This window comes from Mandrillus leucophaeus, unplaced genomic scaffold (assembly GCF_000951045.1).
Source record: "Mandrillus leucophaeus isolate KB7577 unplaced genomic scaffold, Mleu.le_1.0 Scaffold14, whole genome shotgun sequence".
Classification (NCBI taxonomy): Eukaryota; Metazoa; Chordata; class Mammalia; order Primates; family Cercopithecidae; genus Mandrillus; species Mandrillus leucophaeus.
Window position 1 is genome coordinate 6628897 of NW_012101365.1, and position 13917 is coordinate 6642813.

The following is a 13917-nucleotide window of genomic DNA, read 5'->3' on the forward strand; positions in this document are numbered from 1 at the left end:
TTCCAAATACTATCATGTTCACAGGTAACAAGGGTTTGCCTTCAACATATATTTTGGGGAAGCACGATTCAACTCACTAAAAGAGATAGGTAATTGTCATTTCAGTGTAAGGAGTTATGACTAAAAACAAGGTTTGTGCAAGGAAAGTTAAACGCAGATAGCTGCGATATGAACCAACTTGTACCAGGGAAGAAAGTCATCAAACAAGCATTAAAAGTCCATCACTTAAAAATGAAGAAGTCTGAGGACGTGGATGTGCATCTCAGACACTTTACGAATTCACTGTGAGACACTGATTATTCACGTCTTTCTGGGGCTTAGCTTTCTCATCTATGTTCCCTTTTAGCCCCAAGAGTCTCTATGCATGTTCCAATTCCTAAGCTCCCAATTTTTCAGGCATATGAAACTGTTTATATGAAAATGATGGCAAAATGTATCAACTACCTAATCAATGTATATGTTAACCTAAATTGGCTGTTGCAATGAAGAAAACACAAAGGGAAAAACAAAGAAGTCTGGATGGGCAAACCCAATGTATTACAATTGACTCCAGAAAACAAACAGTTGAAGCACAGGGTGGAGGGGGCTGAAGCCATGTAGCCCAATGGCCATGGGAAAGAAACAGGCCAACCATTAGTCAGTGGGAGCCTGATACAGATGGCCCCAGAGTGATAGATGGGTTAACAGAAGTCAAGAGCCCAGGATAAGATTCTTCTCTGGCATACCAAGATCTTTGTCCTTGGTGTCACATTTCACCAGATACTGGCAAAGCAAAGCAGGCAACCCAGGGAAGTGGGAAGGCTCAAACCTATGTACTAAGAAGATCTAGAAAGATTGGGAACTTTTGGCGTGAAGAAGAAAGACTCAGGAAGGACAAGTCCCATATAAACCACTATATGGGAGGACATGTTTTCTATGGCCACTGAGATTAGGTTGTAGGACTAAAGGAGAGAAGCTATAGCAAAGGGATTAGGGCTTAATGAGGGAGGACTTTCTTCTGCATGTACTGTGGCAGGAGTGAGGGAAGGGGATAGATGACCACTTTTCAGGAAATTGTAATGAAAGAGATTCATTCTTCCACGGGATGGTTGGGCAAGACAGCCTCAAGGTCCTTCCTACCCCCAGAATCTCTGAGTCTCTGACCTAAACAAGGGAGAGCAACATGGTGAGCAGTCGGTAGTTTGAAGCTTAAAATCTTTAAATGCAAAATTGAATTTAAATATTTTAAGCTTCAAACTACAAATACCAATTTCTTTAGGATACAAGGGGATCTTTATGCAGTAGACCTGGTTTTAAAATGAGATGATGGTGAGTTATTATTTCCTCTTTGAGAGAGTAGTTCTAAGTAGGAGGCAGGATAGCATAGCTCAGGTATCAAACAGATCTTTAGTTTTTTGTTTTTGTTTTTGTTTTTGTTTTTGTTTTTGTTTTGAGATGGAGTCTCACTCTGTCACCCAGGCTGGAGTGCAATGGCGTGATCTCGGCTCACTGCAACCTCCACCCCCCAGGTTCAAGCAATTCTCTCACCTCAGCCCATACTCCCCCACCCCCACCCTGAGTAGCTGGGACTACAGGCATGCACCACCATGCCTGGCTAATTTTTGTGTTTTTACTAGAGATGGGGTTTTGCCATGTTGGCCAGGCTGGTGTCGAACTCCTGGCCTCAAGTGATCTGCCCGCCTCAGCCTCCCAAGGTGCTGGGATTATAGGCGTGAGCCACCAGATTCAGCCCAGATCTTTAACTGCTAAGCTGCCAATTTCCATCTGGGCATACCCTCTAAAATGAGATTGTATTGGAACCTTCTCAAAGGTTGTGTTGAGGATTAAACTAGTTAACACTCGTGGTAGGCTCTATTATAATAAGAAAAAGATGAGACAGCTGCATGTGGGATGTTTCATTGGTAGAGGATTGTTCTGGGTTGTTACTTGTTACTTCTTCAAATTCCTCCTTTGGTGGCAAAAGGGAATAGAATCTGAGCTGCCTGTGTCCTGTGGGAGATACACTGAAAGAGATAAGCCAAGAGGGTGAGTGAAAGCCAAAGACCTTAAAAAGGAGCCTGCAGAGAATACAAACCAAGGAGAGCAACTCCCAGGGCCAGTTCCATCTTCCATGGAATCGCAGATTCCAGTTTCCTTGTGGGAATTGGAAAAAAGGCACTGCCTGGTAGGTAGGTGAATTGGGAGAGAAAAAGAAAACCACTCTGGATTGATACAGCACAGCTCAAGGGTCCAGGGCTTTCCTGACTTCCCAAGCAGGGTATGGACTGGGTTGCAGCCGCCATTTTCCCATTGGCCAGGCAGCATTCCCAAGGGGACCAAAGATCAATAAACAGAAAAAATAACTAAGCCTTATTAGTAACAGCCATTATAGCAGCATGTATATGAACTCATTTATTTTCCCAACAACCTTATGACATAAATGCTATTATGAGTCCCAATTTACAGATGAGGAAACCAGGGCAGAAGGAAGGTTGGATAATTTGCTCAAGGTCACCTAGCTGGGGAATGAAAGAGCCAGGATTTGGACCCGGGACCCAATCTCTTACCCATTACACCCTACTGAGTCACATCCTAAGAGTGAGGAAATTTGGGGAATGAGAGTAGAGGGTCTGAGACAACTTCTGTAAGTATCATCTCGGGGAGTGGAAAGTGGAGTATGTACCATTTCATGGTTATCAACCTGGCCTGGCTTAAAGGAACGGATGTGAGCCTTGCTAGAGTAATTTAATTATAGCACTCCAAGGGCCCTCAGAACCAGTGACTTGCTAGGATCCCTGTCCATACAGCATAGAGACAAGGAGAAGAGGGAGTGTGGGCTACCCAGACGTGCCTCTCCATGGTCCAGTGTCAGGCTCAGTGGCAGGCAGGCTGAGACACCTGCACATATGGTGGGCATCAGAGAAGGTGTGGGCATTACATAATGATCTGCAGGAAGGGATGAGACAGAGGGCTGCTCTCAAGGTCCCATTCCTCCTGCATTCAGTTGCAGGCAGTGCACTTAGTTCATTGCAGGCAGCTCATGGCACTCCATCAACCTGGTTCCAAGCAAGGTGTGGACATCAGGTGGCCTTGGGGCTATCATACTGAATTTTCAGCCTATTGGAGACTGGGCTGGCAAGGAAGTCTGAGGCAGGGCAGTCAAATTCCATGGAGGCCCATTACAGTCCCTGGGAATTTTCCCAGCAAACCTTTGCCTATGGGGACCAAGGCACAGAGGTGGGAGAAAGAGACAGAGAGCCTTGCTGTGGCTGCCTCATCAGGGAGTATAATTACAGAGCTGGAAGGAACTTGGAGATAACCCAATCCAATGATATTCACACTGTGATCTGAGGAGCCTTGGGGTCTCAGAGCTGCCCCAGCGGAGGAGGGCGAGCCTGACAGACATCCAGCTTCAAATAGAGCAGCTCCACTTTCATCTGACTTCGAGGTTGGGGTCCACGTAAGATTTCATTTAGGAAAAATGAAATTGTGATGAAAAAAATAATGATTGAAAAAAACCCATTGGATTAGTCCATCCTTCTCATATGATAGTGTCCAAAACTCAGGCCGAGCCCCAGGCTAGGCAATTCTCTGAGCTAGATTTCCAGATAGTCCATGGTCAGTGCATGTTTTCAGATGCTCTGTGCAGACAGCCTGCCACCCTCTGCGCCTCTGTTGCCAGAGTCTGAGGGGGTTTGATTTGCAGATCCTCATACAAAAGCTTAGCAATCCTCTCCAGGGTGGTGCCCGGCCAAATCTTTTCTCTGACTCCCCAGCAGGGTGGTGCTCCCGGTTCTCCACACCCTCCAGTGACTCTGTGTCATTCTTCCAACGGAGCACACCTTCTGCCTCCCTCCGCTATCCATCTTCCATGGAACGGCGGATTCCAATTTCATGAGATGGGCTCCCAGTGGCCTCTTCTCACTCCATCCAGAGTTTCAAATTAAGTGCACAGCAGTGAGCACAGAGGTCTTGGTTGGCTACCTGAAGGCATTTCCCCAAGGAGGGATTGCAGACCACTTTCAGGCAACAGGATGGCCCTCCCTCCTTAGTAGTAGCTCTGCAACCCCCTGGGCAGAGCCCCCAGGGACAATTAAAAGCCTGTCTGCCATGGTCTCCACAGTGAAACTGCCCTTGCTACATCCGGACTAGCAAAGAAGCAAAGACCCTACGTGCCTTATCCGTAGGTACCTCCAACAAGCTGCAGTCAACCAAAGGAGGGGAGGCCAGTCTGTCTCCCAAGGGTCCCACCCCACCCCTCCCTGTTCATCACCAGACAGGCACTTCCTTCTTGACCATATGCTAACCTCCTCCTCCCTGGGAAACTTCCTCCGCAGGAGCCAAAGCAGATGGGAGCTGGAGTTGCTGGAGCTCCTGGTCTGTGTGCAGAACAGGCACCCAGGAAAGGAGAAGAGAGTGTGACAATCCCGCGCCTCAGAATGGAGGGGCCTCGTGTCCAGGGCGGAAAGTACAAACGCAGGCTTGCTGAGGGCCTCTGAGCACAGGCTGGACCAGATGCTGTGAATCGCCCCTGCACTGACTATTGGATAAAGACTTCTTTCGACTGAGAGACAATGAAAATCAGCACACTTTTTTCTTTGTTCTGCCAGCTTCCAGGCCTAAGACTAGGTTTTGCTATCTACAGCCAACTACTCTATTACTTACAAAACTCAATCATTTTATTCAGCAACTGGATGTTGACTGTTAACTAGAAGCTCTGTCCTGCTCACAGCACCTTGGATCATCAAAAAAATAAAGTAAAATAGAAAACTGAGAAAACTTAATCCATGACCAGGGAGAACTTACAGAATGTTAGAGACAAAGCAAGCAGACACCTGAAACAATCAACGCCCAATTAAACAAAGTAGGATGAGAATTCTCTTAGTTCTTTGATAACAATATTTGTTCTTTCATGGAAACATTATTAATTGGTAGGGTAAGCAGACACTCTGAAATAATGAGAAAAATATTAAAAATTGAGTTATTTCAATTTTCCTTCATTTGAACTCATTTATTAATTCAATTAATCTCTCTAGTTCCCTTAAGTTCTTACCACAAATGTGACATTTCTTCTAATTATTTTCTTATGGAACACTTCTTTTCCTTCATTGCAATTTTCATAACTAGTAATTATATTATCTTAGTCTATTTGGGCTGCTATAACAAAAAGCCATAAACTAGGTGGCTTATAAAGAACAGAAATTTATTTCTCACAGTTCTGGAGGCTGGGAAGTCCAAGATCAAGGCAGATTCAGTGTTTGGTAAGGGCCCACTTCTTAGTTTTTACAGGACTGTCTTACTGCTGTGTCCTTACATGGCAGAAGGGGCTAGGCAGTCTCTTAGGTCCGTTCTTTAAGGGCACTAATCCCATTCATGAGGGCTCCATTCTCATGACCTAGTCACTTTCTGAATTTCCCACCTCCTCATGCCATCACTTTGGGGTTAGAATTTCAACATTTGAATTTTGAAGGGACCATGTTCAGATCATAGCATATATATTTAACCCCACATCTCCTGTGACTATTTAAGATCTATCTCTTCCTAAGAGATAATAATCTTGAGGGCAGAAGTCAAGTTTGTTTTGTTTAGCACTGTAGCCCCTGAGGTCAGGCGTGTGTCTTAAATGTAGCAGGGACTTAGTAAGTAGCTGTGATTAAATAAGTGAATGAATTGAAGAGTCAGTTCATAGATGAGGAGCACATTGGTCAGCCTCCCAGAGTGGAGAGTGGATTTGAAGAGGCCAGCTAGTGACAATCAATCCACCTTCTCCAACCCATCTCTAGGGGAGGCCAATCACACCAGCCAGCCTCAGAATCCCACAGCACTCCAGTCATGCCTCAAATAGAGAACATTTTAGGTAGCACTGAATTTTCTGTTTATCCGTCAGTTTCCTGTATTAGATTGTGAGCTCCTTGAAAGCCAAATCTACAATCCTAGTGCATAGTAGGTACTCAAGAAACGTCTGGTAACTAACATATATATTGATGCTTCAAGTCATTCCAGAGTCCTCAATCTTGTTAAAGTAAGAATAAGAATTATGTATACGAAACAACTAGAGGAGACTTTAGGGAAATTAATTGTTGAGTTAAAGCTAAAATATGTAGCACACAAAATAAGTGCTGAAGGAGGCCAGGTAGGAGAGAGATTTACTTACCTTTCCATGAGTGTGTGTATTGTGGATGGCATGGGGCTTGCCCCAGGCCCTGAAGGACTTTTCAAGTAGGCAAAGAGGGAGGAGATCTCTCAGACAGAAATTCAACATGAGACAAAGTCTGAAAGTGAGTAAGACAATTGAGGGTGTGTGCAGGTGCGTATGTGTCAGGAATGGGGAGTGGGGAAAATAATGCATGTAAATAAAATAAGGCATATAAAACACTTGGCACCATGCCTGTCATACAGGACATTATTAGCCTCACCCTTATCATCATCATTATTAAGACTATTATTAATTAAAGAATGTGATTTAGAAGTTGATTTCTGAACTCTTTAGATCTTCTGTCTGAGAAAAGAAAAAAGACTCTTATTGCCTTCCATCCTGTCATTAATTTGCTTTTTGCTTTTTAACTTATATTAATAATTAACCTACATTCATTATTTACTGAGTAGTGGCAGTTTCATGCTAGAAAGTGACCAAGGGCCAAACTGACCAGGCCACGTGAGCACTTTAAAGAGAGCATTTGATCTTGACCTAAAAACAGGGGTTCTTAAACTTGGTTGTATGTTACAATCACCTGAGGAGTTTTTAAAACGCTGATGTCTACAGGCTGCACCCCAAACCAATTAAATCTTAATCACTGGGGGTAGGGACCAGACATCCGTAGTTTTTCAGGTTTTCTTTTGTTGGTGTTTTTTGTTTGTTTTGAGACAGAGTCTCCGGGCTGGAGTACAATGGTGTAATCTTGGCTCAATGCAACCTCTGCCTTCGGGGTTCAAGCGATTCTCTTGACTCAGCCTCCTCAGTAGCTGGGACTGCAGGTGCACGCCACCATGATGCCCAGCTAATTTTTGTATTTTTAGTAGAGATGAGGTTTCGCCATATTGGTCAGGCTGGTCTCGAACTCCTGACCTCAGGTGATCCACCCACCTCGGCCTCCCAGAGTGCTGGGATTACAGACGTGAGCCACTGTGCCTGGCCTGACAGCCTTAGTTTTAAAAGTTCCCCAGGTGATTCCAAGTGCAGCCAAGCTTGAGGCTCCTGAGAGTGGAGGAATCATTATATGTGCATGGGGAACGGGGTCTGTGACAAAACAAAAAGGCAGAGACAGCAAAGTTATTTGTGCTATTTTAACTAGTCCTGTGCAAGATCTCTTAAGGTTTATTTTCTGTGCCCTATTGTGCAGCCAAGAAACTGAATCTCAGCAAGGTTGAGCCCCATGGGCCACAGAGCAGGCCAGGGTTTGAATGCGTCAAACACATGCTTCCATTTCCTCCACCCACCCTTTCCTCTTGTCTGTCGGTGGAGGGATTTGGACAACAGTGTGTGGGGCACAGGGGAGGGAAAGAAACCAGAGGCAGGGAGGCTCATCAGGAGGTAAGTGTAGTAATCTGGGCAAAAGATGAGAACTTTGAGATTAAGTAATTGCCTGAATCATCTGTGAGCCAAAACCACCAGCTGAGCAAAGCCGTCTTCCTATCTTCTGAGCCAGAGAACCCAAGCCAGCATCTGTCCCACTCCTCTGAGGATGCTACATCCCCAGGAGCTTTAAAAATTAAAATACAGTGGCAGTTTCAAGCATAGCAACCCTTTACTACATCAGCAGCTTTCCCTCTTCAAGAATGGCTCTCACAAAGCAAAAAGCATAAAGCTCATCCAGTGCATTTTCCCTTAGGTCTTTTCAGAAGATCTATAATCTAAGGTTTTATAGGTAGTGGGTGTAAATACATGGTTTAAAGATATAATCTTCAGCTTGACAAGGTGTCTTTTGAAAAGTAAATTAATGACAGAATAAAAAGCAATAAGGAGAGGCTTTTTTCTTTTTTTTTCTTCTTTGTGAGAAAGGAAGATCTAAAGAGTTCAGCACTCAATGAATCTCTTCTGAACTATATGCCTTTAGGGTGAAGAAAATGGACAGAGAGAAAGGGTAGGCTTCAAAAGCCACATTGCAGAAATGAGAGATGGCAAAGTGAAGCCATTGAGTGCCGTGAGAGGAAGGGGATGTGATATGGATTAGAGCAATGGCATGAAGAAAATTTATGGTGCTACTCCTTCACTTCAGAAATGGGCAAAATACTCGCTGGAGATCTCTTGTGCAGGCCCCATCTGGGTGCTGGAGGTTCAGAAAAGGATCAGACATGGTCCCATCCCTGGAAGAATGCAGTCTGGTAAAGCAGAACTATGAACAATGGCAATAGGTCCCAGGCGGCAGGAAGTCCAGGGACCTGTCGGGGATAACCAGCTGTGGGAGCAGGGCAGGCAGCCAGGACATGGCCAGCAGAATCTCAGACACAATGAGAGCTGGAGCATCAAAGAAAGCAGAAGGAGGGGCCCGATTGTGCAGGGGAATGGTGCCAAGTGACAGAGCTGGAAAACCAGGAGATAGAGTGTGGGGCAATTTTTGCTCAGCAATTTGGGTAATGATGCTGGAGTTTGTCAGGCTGAAGATGACTGAGTTTGGAATTCCAGTTTGGTCACTGGGCCTTTCCTGAGGGCAGTCAGTGCTCGGTCCCAGGGAGATTCCTACAGACAGCCCCTTTCCTGATTACCCTGGGCTACTCTTGGGCTTTCAGCAAGCCCACAGCTATTGTTATAAAGGCCACAAATTTCAAACTGGATTCATAAAGCACATCTCTAAGGCTGTTGTACCCCTCCACCTTTATCTCTCTGTTCAGACTCTATGAGCCAGTTGTGCTAGAAATCTATTGCCCGTGATGTGAGGAACAAAGATCTGTGTAACTAGCCCTTGACTCCCTCTCATTTCCTTCCCTTCAGTTCTTCTCTCAATGATACTGCTCCAGTCATGCAGGCCCTTTTGCCATTCCTCATGCACACCAGACCCTCCCCTCCTCAGGACCTTTGCACCTGCTGTCCTCTCTGCCTGAGATGCTCACCATCTAAATGAGCTCATCCACAGCTCACTTTCTCATTTCATTCAAGTCTTTGCTCAAGTGTCACCTCTGCAAAGACATTATCTGTCCACCCTGTGTAAAGAGGCTCACCCTTTTCATTTATTTTTCTCATACAGAATTACCATTACCTGACATTATAGATTTGTTTGTTCTTTTTTTCTTCTCATATGTTATGGACTGCATGTTTGTGTACCCCCAAATTCCTATGTGGAAATCCTAATCCCTAATGGGATAGTATTAGGAGGTGGGGCCTTTGGGAGTGCTTAGGTCATGAAGATAGAGTCCTCATGATGTGATTAGTGCCCTTATAAGGACAGACACCAGAGAGCTTGCTTCTCTCTGCAATCTGCCATGTGAGGGATACAAGAAGATAGTGGTCTGCAAACCAGAAAGAGTGACTCATCAGACACTGAATGGGCTGGCACCTTGCTCTTGGAATTGCCAGTGTCCAGAACTGTGAGATTTAAATGTCTGTTGTTTAAGCCATCCAGTTTATTGTCTTCTTCTACAGCAGTCTGAAATGACTAAGACAGTACGACTCCCCCCATTATTAAGCCAGCCTTTTCCCCAGTACCAAATAGTATTTAGCCTTAGTAGGGATTCCCAGTACCAAATAGTATTTAGCCTTAGTAGGGATTCAGTAAACATTTATTGAATTAAAGAACTATTTCCAATTTAGTTCCCCAAATAGGTCAGGCCTTCTGTTGCCTCCAGCTTTTGCACATACTACTCCTGGAAGAACTACCCGACTCCCACTTCTCAGCTCTCATCTTCTCCTAGCCCCTCACCAGCACTTTCCTGGGCATAGGTTAAGGTGTCCATTCATCCAGAAAACCAACCTTGACCCCTTCCATTACCCCACACTTCATCAGGTCCTCTTCCCTCACACAGCTCTGTATTCCAGCACTTTCCATGCTCCATCCCTGTAGCCTAGTTGTGTGTCTACCCCACCCAGTGACTTCTTGCAGGGCAAGTGGGGAATCCTATTTACCGTTGAAGCCCTAGCGCCTAGCATCATACTTGGTACATAGGAATTTTCCAGGGAAAGTTTGTTGGCTGCTGTTGTCTCTGGTTTCTCTGTGCTGGAGGCAAAGACTCTAGAATGGTTTTAGTGTCTAGCCTGCAGAAACTTGTGAGAGGAAACCTAATGAAAGACACTTTCACAGGACTCCTGAGTCCTGCAACCTTCTTGGCATGTCAGAGGACAGCCGAGCCCACACCATTCCTGAAGGCTGCACAAATTCAAGAGAGAGCCCACCCTTTTCACCTTAGTGAAGGGAAGTCCATCAAATCGAGTTAAAAATTCCTCATTCACGGTCTTAGGATTTCCCCTGGGAGAGATAAAGGAAAATATGTTTCCCTTCTATATTAACAGCCTAAAATGTGAGATAAATCCTCCCATCCTAACCTGTTTATAACAAATGAACTCTGCTGACCAGTGGCATGATACATGTCTGACAGATCTATTTATCCATTCTATTTCTTTAGAGATAGCAGCTAAGAAGTTTTATCTATGATTTGTCTCCCTCCCCAGTTCCCATTTTCCTAACCAAGCATGTGGAGCAAGCATTTGATGGATGGGCGGTGTTTGGGATAAAAGGGGCCAGAATCAGATAGTTTTCAGGATGTGAGCAAACTGGCTTATTAACAAGGAGTCATCTGGCAGGAGGTGGTGAGGGAAGGAGGAGTGAATATAAACAATGGCCAATGATGGATGAAGGAACACCTGGGGTTGCAAGGTGTAGACTCGAGATAACTGGTGGATGCAGCCAGTAGCGATAATGGAAGTACCCAGCCTCCGGCACGGCCTCCTACACAGAGGTGAATGTCAGACTAGCCACTTGGCTCCCTTTGACAATCCTCTGAGAATTCCTCACTATAAATGCAATCACTATTTCTTTTCGTTCTTCTTTTGGTGAAATGCATCCACCTGCCCAAAGAGACAGATGCTAGGCAGGGTAAAAAGAGGCAGAAGTTAGGTAGGACTGTTTTGTTCAGCACCCAAGAATGTTAATCTTCACACTTGTGCCCTGAAGATTAACAGTCTCATTTTCTGACGAGGACACTGAGGCCAAGAAAGGAAAAGTGACTTGATTCAAACCACACAGCTAGGAAGTAATGGCGTTGGGTGTTACACCTGTCTGTCTACTGCAAAACCTTCCAAACCTGCTCAGTTTCTCTGCTGCAGGGATGTCAGATGAAGGGCCTTTCTCTGCCCCTTCTATGTAAGCAGGCAGGTGGGCATTTGCCCTACAGATGAAGCTGGATCTACCTCTGCTGTTGTGGGAGACATGAGGACAGAGGCTGCAGCTCTTGGACTGAGCTCTGCTGCTTTCAAACTGTGTGGTCTTGGGCAAATCACTCAGGTTCTCCGAGGCTGTGTCTCATCACCTGTCAAAGGCAGATAATAAATCCTTCCTGTTGCAGGCATTGAGAGGATTAAGCTGGATTAGGTATGTGAAAGTTCTTTGTAACTGGTAATGCCCTCTGCAAATATTAGTTGTTATGCTGATACATTTTTTCTTAATAACCCAGAGGTTGGGATATAAAAATCATCCATGTCCTTTATTAAGACATTCCCTAGGAGCTAAGCTATTTTATGTCTTTTTGTTCTGGTATGATATAGTGAGTTTTACACTGAAATGTCTGTAAAGCAGTTTTAAATGACCTAAAAAATAACCAACCTGTGGTTCTTGTTGATGTTTTGAAAATCCCTGGAAATGATGATAGTAATGACATAGCTAATTATGGAATGCTTACTAGGTTCAGGGTGCTCTCCTAAATGCAGTAATTCATATAATGTTCACAACACCCTAGGAGGCTGACACTGCCACCATCCCCATCTTACAAATGAGGAAATGGAGACACAGACAGGTGCATAACTTGTATAAGGCCACAAGGCATTAAGTCACAGAGCCAGGCTTCAAACGTCAGCAGTCTGGCTTCTAAGCACTATGCTGTTTGGCCTGTCTCTATGCTGTCCTTCCAGTTTTGCCTAAGAGGTTGTGACAACACCCCCAGTATCTCCATAAACAGATCCCTGAGTTTCTGAATACCTCATTATTGGAATCTGGCCTAACATTTAAGAATGATAACTCAAAGAAGAAAATACAACATAGAAAAATCTGATTTGTGCCAACATTCAATAAACAGGGAATCTCAAAGACCTAATATGCCCTATGCTAATGTGTTGCCATTAGGTTTTTTTTGTGGCCATTCTAGGTTTAAAACTAATGTAGAGATGAGAACACTGAGGGTGAAGCAGAATGTTGCAAGATGATTTTTTTCAGTTCCTCTTTCCTACCTCTGCCACGTAGTAGGCAGGCCTTTTAAAATCTCTTGAGCCTTGGTTTTCTCATCAACCTGTCAACGTGCTTCTCAGGTTTGCTCCACCAAGAATTGCAGAGATTTTGTTCCCTTCCTTGGCAGAGCTTCCTTGAGGATTCCTGGCTGTCCCCAGGAGGTGTCAACAATAAAATCTCCAAACAGGTATTATCAGTCCCTTCATGACATCAGCTGTTTTTTCTTCCCTTTTATTTCACTTTGCTCTTGCACTGCTGCCCACAAAGCCAGTTGAAAGTGCCTATCCTTCACTACTATATGGGTTGCCCCTATTGTAGGGGTTGCTCTGCCCCGCTGCTCATGATGCCACTATCATGTACCATAAATTCACTAAAGGTTCTCACCAGCATGAGAAAGTTCTTCCCTAGGCCCTACTTATTCCTTTCATTAATTCGTTAGTTACACAATTATTTATTGATGGTCTACTTGTGCCAGTCACTAAATTTAGAAGTTGGGATATATTAGCACAGTAGATACTGTCCCTGCCTTCATGGATGCCATATTTGAGAAAGAATAAGCAGCAAGTAAATTATACAATGTCTGCAAAGTCTAGAAACATTGGTGAGTAGACATGATGTCATTAAGGACATCTTCAATCTGTAAAACGAAATATTATCTCTATTTTCAGACTTTCAGACTTACTTCTATTATGATGGCAGAAGTACAGAGTGAAATGAAAACAGAGAGAGTAGACATCTCTCTCTTAACCTAATGGAAGCAAGGAAGGCTGTAGGAAAGAAGAGATAGCTGAGACCTGGAGGATGAGTGAGGAATTGGCCTCAACAGGAGGGCGAGTGGAGGGGCTGCTGTGTGCAAGATCCTATGACCAGTATGTTTTTACACCAAGATGCAGATCATGAAGGTCACCAGGCTGATGTCCCCAAGGGCTTTCTGTGCCAGGCCCACTTTCTCCTGAGGACTTTTTTTTTATAAGTACTTGGGAGCAGGCCAGAGCCCTCTTCTTGAAGACAGAGATGACTTTTCCTTCTATCTGGATTCTCTGCCAGCAAGTGCTCTTTCTCCTGACCTCTGTATCCCATCCTAACTTCTATAGTTGACTCATTAGTTATAAGGATTGAGTTTCCATTCTAAGCTTTCTCTACTTGTCATCCAATGATCGTATTAATATCTACCTTATGAAATTCAGATGAAGATTAAATAACATAATGTAGGTTAAAAGACTTCATAAATTGGGAAGCACTCTATAATTGGCAGCTATTATTATTATTACTATTGTTAAACTAATTATAATAATTATTATTCCCACAGAAGTTATGTTATTAGTCCAAGGTCACACGAAAAGCCTCCCACTTGGACATTAAGCACATGGAGCTAAAAGCATTTCAAAGATTTATGTTCTGGGATGCAAAAATCTCCCACATCCAGGCATCTTGTGCTGTGTTCAAGCCTCCAGGACCACAGCCAAACTGTCCTGCCTGGACTCTGCCCCTCGAATACTGCAGCTCCTTCACCGGTACACCAGTGAAAGCCACAGTTGCCAAGATTTTCCAAAAGCACAGTTTGCATTTA

The 13917-nt window shown here is 44.3% G+C and overlaps 1 protein-coding gene across 1 annotated transcript in view; it reads left to right on the plus strand.

The window, feature by feature from the left end:
- The window catches only part of C8A (complement component 8, alpha polypeptide), a 62998-nt gene extending 58146 nt beyond the window's left edge, over nucleotides 1-4852 (plus strand). Inside the window, exon 11 of the mRNA XM_011973845.1 lies at nucleotides 4317-4852. Coding sequence (XP_011829235.1) covers nucleotides 4317-4468 — 152 coding nt within the window. The 3' untranslated portion in view covers nucleotides 4469-4852. The remainder of the gene's footprint in view (nucleotides 1-4316) is intronic.
- Nucleotides 4853-13917: the final 9065 nt, after the last annotated feature.